Source organism: Trichechus manatus, unplaced genomic scaffold, assembly GCF_000243295.1.
Source record: "Trichechus manatus latirostris isolate Lorelei unplaced genomic scaffold, TriManLat1.0 scaffold00031, whole genome shotgun sequence".
Lineage (NCBI taxonomy): Eukaryota > Metazoa > Chordata > Mammalia > Sirenia > Trichechidae > Trichechus > Trichechus manatus.
Window position 1 is genome coordinate 5479736 of NW_004443967.1, and position 8106 is coordinate 5487841.

The following is an 8106-nucleotide window of genomic DNA, read 5'->3' on the forward strand; positions in this document are numbered from 1 at the left end:
ATCAGTATGCTTTTAAGTCAAAGTTTGGTTCAAAATTCAGACTTTATATTCAGTGTGAACTCAGTCAAAAAATGGTCCAGACATGTCAGAGAAATATTTCCTTGAATATGTGAATACTGTATAAAGTACAAAATAAAGGGATCCAATATAATAGATATGAACACATTCCATTGGCAGCCCCCCAAAAAGGCCCACTTGGTTTAAAGTTATTACCAGTATGAAGTAGAGACCATTTCAGAGAATAGTGAAACAGTTTCTACCTTGCTGAAACTTATTTTCGTTTTTACAACGTTGAGAAATAATCCGAGTCAGTCTTAAATTTCTTAAACAACCCAAGTCAGACTTCTGTTAAAATAACACAAACCCAGAGTAACGCCATGTAGAGAAAATGCAAAGTTTAAGTGACAATATATCCATGTTTAAGCTAAATTTTGTTGGTTTATTTGCTTAAGCACCTTCGAATGGCAGAATTTAGTGACCTAAAAATCTGAACTACCTGAAATGAAGAAAAACCAAAAACCAAACCCGTTGCTGTTGAGTGCATTCCGACTCACAGCGACCCTATAGGACACAGGAGAACCGCCTCTTTGGGTTTCCAAGGAGCAGCTGGTGAATTTGAACTGCCAACCTTTTGGTTAGCTGCCGAGCTCTTGACTGCTGCGCCACCTGAAATGAAGAGTCCTGTGCAATTCTGTATTTATATTGTATTTTAAATTATTTTGTCCACATTCTCTATCAAATGCATTCTTCTTAGATTTTTTTAGTATTTCTTTTGTACCTAAAATACAATATAATATGAATTCATTATTTGTTATTGAGTTGAGTCTTAGAGAATCTGTTCTGTTGCAAATATTTTCCAGAAAGAGAATATGCTCTTCAAGCTATCCTTTACTAGGAATACATATCTTCTTTCATTTATTTTGCTTAAGGCTAGATTTTGAATGACTGACTCAGGGATAGTTTTTCTTCTTTGGGAAAATCTATGTTTATGAATCTAGTGATAAGAAAGACTTAGAGCTTAGACTTGCATTTTTGATGACCTCTTGAACGATTTCATTAATTAAAGCAACCTACATAAATTCTGATTGTATAAGTTATGTATTTGTTTTCTCTGTTTATATGCATACTTTTTTTTTTAAAGTCTTAGGACTATATACTTTGGCTAGGATGGTTAGAACTAATTTATTTGTAAGTATTTCCATACAATGGTAGATTCTCCTTTCTTGGAAAGACAAGTTGAAATGGTAAATTAAGTGCACAGATGTACACATTATGGATAACATCAGATGTCTTTTTTTCTTTTTCAACCTCTCCGTAGCCATATGATGTAAATTTACAAGTAACCTCAGTGTTATCTAGACTTTCTCTCTTCCCTCATCCACACATACACGAGTACCTTTTGGATCCTTATGTGAACCTCGCTTCTGGCTGTAGATCTCTCTTCTCTGTAATCGTCAGGGTGAGTTATTAGTTTTGTTATATTCTCTAGGCTTGATAAACCTGTGCAGTTAACATTTTAAAAGCATTGTATCTAGATAGTGTCACATAATGAAAAATATTATATCTACTGTTTAAAAGTAATTATTATACATTGTGGGCTAGTTTACAGAATGTGAAAAAGAAAGAAAAATTCATTCTTTTAAAAGATATATAAGAAATAAGTGTGAGTCCTTGGTGAAAGACGGTTATGGGAATAGTGACAATTGACGTTATTTGTTTAGTAATAGAGAATGAAGTCTCTTCATCCTGAAAATCCCTATGTAGTTGATTTCAGAAAATGAATTCCTTTTGTCTTGGTGACACAGGTTGTTGGAGACCTTATGGTTCGAATCCAGCGTATTCAAGACTTTACTCCCAAACTTCTCTTGGTCAGAAAGCGATTACTTGGTTTGGAACCTGAAGGCCCTATGTAAGTCAGTCTTTAAAATTTCACCAAAACATAATGATTTGCTGGTGTCTTGAACTGATGTACTATCTGCTCTTCCTTTGCCAGTATTGACCACATCACATTGCTCGAGGGTGTGATCGTGTTAGAAGAGTTTTGCAAGGAGCTGGCGGCAATTGCATTTGTGAAGTACCACGCTTCTTCCACACCATAAGTAGCATCTTTCAAGTCACCAGAGGGACAGAACTATTGAGCCCATTTCATCAAAAAAGACTGTTCAACCCAACCAAGAGAGGATAAAAAGCCTTTTTAAATGAAGCATTGCTGTAAACTGGACCAGAACCATTAAGAACCTACTGAGTGGGCATTCTCGGTAAAATGTTGTACAGTGTTTTCATTGGCTTTGTAATAATGGTTCTTCTATATATAAGATTGCACGTCCTTGAATCCAGGATACAATCAAAGGAACTTCAGGAAATAAGCATTTCTAATGACTGTGTGAAAAGCTGCAAAACTTCTGATGTCATGACTTTGGTATTTCTGTTATTTTAATATCCTATTAGGTAGCAAGGCATTTTGACATTCGCTGGGACTCAGATGCTTATATTCTTTGGATTAATGAGTAGCAAAAAAAAAATAATCACTAATTTTATATTTTTAAGGTCAGAATTCTTTTCAAACAAATATGAAAAGAAATTGTAAATTAGAAAAAGATACAATTTAGGAACCATCAAATGAAATGAGTTAATTATAGGAGTTGATAACCCAACACAGAGAACTGTTAACTTACTTCAGCTTTTCTAAGAATAACAATTTAATATGATAAAGAAATTCTTGATTAATACTATATATATATTTTTTGAAAAACATTCTTTTACTCTTATGTGCACATAACCACGTTAATGATTGATTTTCATGTGTGGGTCCCAGCTTATTTAAACTGTCATTTTTGCTACAGTGTTGAATTTATGCTCATCATCAATAGTGTTTGCTAATTAACATGTTTTTGGTTGAGAAGCCTTTTTTCTTTTTCTCTGAAAATTGCTTTATAGTTTGATTTTCTTAGTGAAACCCATGGTAGTGTCTAGGCAGGGAACTGACTGATAACTCTTAGGCGGCAATCAAATTGCCAATGGCCTCCTAATGTTTACATTTTTTTTTTTTTAATTTTGTTCAGTCATTTGTTTTAAACGATTCTAAAAGAGAAAAACACAACTCTGTTAAATGTCCTGTTGACATGTTAAAGGATTTTGGTAAATTGAGTATGTATGTGAATGGATATGTATGTAGGAATGTGTGGGTAGTTTAACAAAGCTGTGCTGTGCACAGCATGCTTGAACTTTATTTACAGAATGGTGTTTGCTAGTTCGTTAAGTGATGTTTATCACTCAAATGTTACTTTTAAGCTATCTTTTTTTTTTTTTAAGTTGAAATATTAAGCAGCAGCACTTTCCTCATCTTTCCATTTACTGATATCTAGGGGAGCAGAATATCAAACTTTCCATCTTGAAAGGAACTGTCACTACCCCCTGTAAGAAGTTGCTTTCTGTAGCATGTTTGCATATATACATCGCGTGGCATGTGCGTAGAAGCATGGTTTATACCTGTCTGCTAATTTTGTTATATTTGTTTTTCTGATTTATTTTATAGTTGGTTTTTGCTATTTATTAAGAACAGAATATCAAAAGGTGATGAATATTCTCAGCTCTAGAATGCCTACCACTGTTGAAACAACAACAAAAAGACTAAATTTTTATTCTAATACAAATCTTTGTCAGCATACTATAAGAAATTTATTTAGCAAGACAATGAAAAAACGAAAGTGGGAGGTAGTTACTTTATGCATGATTTTCTTTAGATGATTTTAATGGTGGGAAAGCATTATTCAGTTTGCCGTGTTTATTGATCAGTTCATACAAGGAACACTGCAGCATCTCCATTTTCAGATGCAGTTGTCTACTCTGATGAAGGTGTATTTAAAATAAGGCATTAAGAGATATTAGATATTTCTTAATATTTTCACATAGTGCTCAGTAGGTGTAATGGCAGTGATGTGACCTCTCAAACCAGAAATACATTTTATCCTTGTTTTCACAGTGGGACCTTGTAGCTTGTCCATAAAACCAAGCCCAGAAAAGCTTTAACCCTTATGTTTTTTGTGTGTATGCTGCTTCTGAAAACATAATTGTCCTAAGTTATTGTAATGATTTTGCTTTTTAATTAGCTAAAGCTTAAAGTATAATTTTTTTTTTATTTTTTTCTCTTACAAAGAGAGTTTCTTGTGACTTTTTTTTTTCTTTTCATTTTTAGTTCAGACCTAGAGCCAGCACAAGTTCTCACAATGAATTGGATTTGTTAGTGAAATATTGTACTACATCACTAGTCTTTTTCTTACTGTCTCTGGGAAGCTGAATATTCCCATTACTCAGTACTTGTAAAACCATGACTAAACTGCGCTGCGTTGGCTGGAAAGTATCACCTCAACAATTGGTTAGTCTAACAAGTTCCGAAGGGAACTCAGCCTTGCTTCACATTTGTATAGATAGGAATGCACTTTTTTTTTTTTACTTTTCTCTTTAACAGTCTTTGGGTTTATTTTTAGTAACGAGCCACATTCTTTACTTGATAGAACTCAGATTTGTCCTTAGCCAATTATCATTGTCTTACTCACATCATAACTGTGTCAGGTTCTCACAGTGTATCTGTCTGTGCAATATGGAAGCTATGAGTGGATTCATAGCTTTTTTTTTTTGTACATTATCATGTGTGTACATATATGTACATATATATATATCTATATCTATATATATATATAAAAGGACCAAAATTCTTAGCTTGCTTACACTGTTGCTAGTGTAAAGATTGTTACACTTAATTTTACGGGGCACAAGTAATAGAATTACTTCATAAATTCCTGGCAACATATTTCCATAAATTATTGCATTACTTTACAACAACCATTTAATTATGAATTTCATAGGTAATAAAGTTAGAGTGAAGTACTACAACCACAAATTACATGGTAATTATATTTTGGGTTGTACAGTAAATCCAAATATGCATGTCACTTTGACACTCAGTGTTAAAACATGATAGATAATCGTATTTCTGGGCCCTGTAAAATAGTGTTACTGTAATACTCTGTTTTCCCTCCTGCCTTGTTTACATTAAACAGGATATTTGGTAGATTTTTCTGTTGAACATTGTGTAGGTTACTGACAGTGTTACCAAAGTCTGGCATTCTTGGGCCATCATGAGGCAACTTCAGATGGTGATTGTGTACCTACTCTCACTTCTTCAAAGGAGGTTGTGATCAAGTTCAACTTTTTGGGCTAACAATGCATGCAGGACTAAGAGGGATGATCTAAGAATAAATAATGTAGTTTAAACAAAATGTCGTCTTAGATTTTTGTAGAATTCAAACTGGAAACATTTTATCCACGGATAAGTCTAAACCAATAATTGTCATGTTTTTTCCCCACCCCCCTACACACAAAGGTGCATGGTACACTGCAACCAGGGGTCGCCATAGCATTGGTTCTAGGGAGAGAAGAAGGAGGAGTACCTCAGAGTATCTGTGGAGGGGGGGAATATGTAGATTGAAAAATTCCCCTGAGTGAGACTCACAAATATTCCCCACACCACTCCTTGGAGCCCCCTGATGGCACAGTGGTTAAGACCACAGCTGCTAACCAAAAGGTCAGCAGTTCGAATCCAGCAACCGCTCCTTGGAACCCCATAGGAAAGTTCTACTCTGTCCCGTAGGGTCACTATGACTTTACGGCATCTGACAACATTCCTTAATAATCGCTGCCGTCAAGGGAAGAATGTTTAGGCAAGTGTTATAAAAACAAGTCATTCTTAGCATTATTTCTTAATATTTGTCTAACACATAGGAAAACTTTTCTTTCTTACTGACATTTAAAACAATTAGATTTTAGGCTTATTCTATTCGTGTGTTTGCCAAAGTCCCTTATTTGGAAACTGAAAGAAACATGTAATGGATGGCAACAACCAGAAAGAGAAAAGTGTAGTTATTAATCCCACCTACCCAAAGATTCTTTCAGCCAGTGTTACTCAAAATAGCTTTAGAAAGAAATAAAAAGGATAATAGGTTGGAAGGATGCGGGAAGGTAAGGCTTAAGCACTGAAGAGGTGAATTTATCCCCCTTGCCCTGAATCAAAAGAATACAGCATTTTAGAATGCATAATTGGATCTCCAGCCCAAAAACCTGGTTGAAACTGCTGTTAAGAGTTTTGCCATGTTTCATCTGTGAAACCAGTAATCCCAGTGGGTCTCACAGTACCCAGAGCTATGAGAACACAGGGCAAAAAAAAGTATCACAGATCATCTAAAAGGGAGAAATCTCAAAAATCAAGTCTTGAATGAATTATATTCTTATTCTTGAGTGTTGATATGCCACATATTCTAAGAAGTCATAACCATGCTATAAAGAAGTCATCTCAGTAAGAAATGGAAAACTGTCCTGTGCCCTGTTGTATGGACAGTGCTTAACTATTTCCTTTCACCTACTTCATTCTGAGACTGGTGTAAAGCACCAGCCTAAACAATTGTGCTTTTTCTTTCTGTTTGATCTTTTTGTGGCCCACATTTTGTCATTTGATAACTAGTAATTAACTGCTCTGATTTAAATGATCTCTTTCTGGAACCGCAAAAAGTCAATTGAAATATTAAAACCAAAAGATTTAAGTAGGTTTTCAAAAGTGGTTCAAAGATATGGTTTAGCTAAGATACTTGTAGAACCAAACCTTTTCCTTGCTTTGCTTTAACTCAATGCTCCCTTGACCATTTTCTTCATTACCATCTGGGCTAGGGCACAAAGTGGCTGTATCCCACTAAGAGAAAGAACCAACTGAAGTTGATGGAGACAAGAGGTGAACTCAGAAGACTGACAGATTGGATTTATGTGGAGAGATGGAATGTGTAAACCTCCACTGGGTTCTCATCCCAGAACCTCCCATCCGTTCCTGAAACTTAAGCCTGGGGTCAGGCTGGAAGGCAGGTAGACAGGCCAGGTCTCACATCTGGCTGGGAAGCAAGATGAAGAGACCTGACTTCTGTTTCCCTTCATACCCAATCTTCTTGAGATATCCTCAAGGAATTACCTGATCTCAAGAGTGAGTCTGAGGAGTTAAAGAAAATTTAGAGTGCTTTATAATTTTATATTTTGAGGTCACCTTTCCCTCTAGTTTATTAGACTAGTCAGCATATTAGGGACCAACAGAGAATCTCTTTTAAAAAAAAAAAGTATTAAGGTAATAATTCTCTTGACTGAGTGACCGAATCCATACAGGACCTACTAGCAGACTGCCAGAAATTCAAATGCTACCATGAGTCTCTGCTCTCATCTCAGGAGGTAGAAGTGAAGGGAAAAGGAAGACATTGTTCAATCTTTGTGGCCATTGGTCTCATTATTATACCCGTGTTGTTATGCACGTTCATTTGCGTGGTGATCATTGTATTCTTTTTTTTTAATTTATTTGATTTTCTGTTGTTGAGAATATACACAGCAGAACATTCACCAGTTCGACAATTTCCACATGTACAATTCAGTGACGTTGATTATCGATTGCATTCTTCAAGTTGTGCAACATTCTATTAATTCTTAACAAAATGTTTAATTCCAATGATATGCACATGGTTTTAGGGATAATATTTAGTTTAGAGGCCAAGAACGCATCCCAGTCTAGACCACTCTTTTTCAAAACCTATTTTTAGGTTGAGAACAACAACCGGAATTGTAATCTTGAAGAGCTAGATGTGGTTGGGAAAAAAAAGGAACAAGGGACACGCCCAGCCTGTGAGACTAGGGAAGAAGACAAAGAAAAAGCAGCTCCAAGTCTGTTACTGCCTCAGGCCTGTAATTTATGAGTAAGGAATCATAAAATCAATTTTGCTGTAACGCGAAAAGATGAGATGACACACAAATTCACTGTGTCTCGATAAAGTTATATTTCAAAGCCCTGGAGAGGAGATTCATTTATGTAATAACAAGAGAAATGTATTCGTCATTCCACTCCCAAATAGAATAGCTTGTAGGGTTTTAATTGATTAGTCTTCCCTAGAGAACCATGTACTTGTAGATTTCTAGAGGGAAACAAATTGGCCAGTCTTTAAACATTAGTCTTCCATGTTTAAAATATAGTTTTCTACTTAAATCTCTTCGTCCTGTTGCTCTTCTCAACAATGTAGCAGGTCA

The 8106-nt window shown here is 35.3% G+C and overlaps 1 protein-coding gene across 3 annotated transcripts in view; it reads left to right on the forward strand.

Annotated features, from left to right (window-relative positions):
- Positions 1 to 7684, forward strand: part of FHIP2A (FHF complex subunit HOOK interacting protein 2A) — a 35412-nt gene extending 27728 nt beyond the window's left edge. For all 3 annotated transcript variants that reach the window (XM_004374867.2, XM_023729978.1, XM_023729977.1), the window contains exons 15-17: positions 1319 to 1459; positions 1806 to 1909; positions 1994 to 7684. In XM_004374867.2, coding sequence (XP_004374924.1) covers positions 1319 to 1459; positions 1806 to 1909; positions 1994 to 2099 — 351 coding nt within the window. In that variant the 3' untranslated portion in view covers positions 2100 to 7684. The remainder of the gene's footprint in view (positions 1 to 1318; positions 1460 to 1805; positions 1910 to 1993) is intronic.
- Positions 7685 to 8106: the final 422 nt, after the last annotated feature.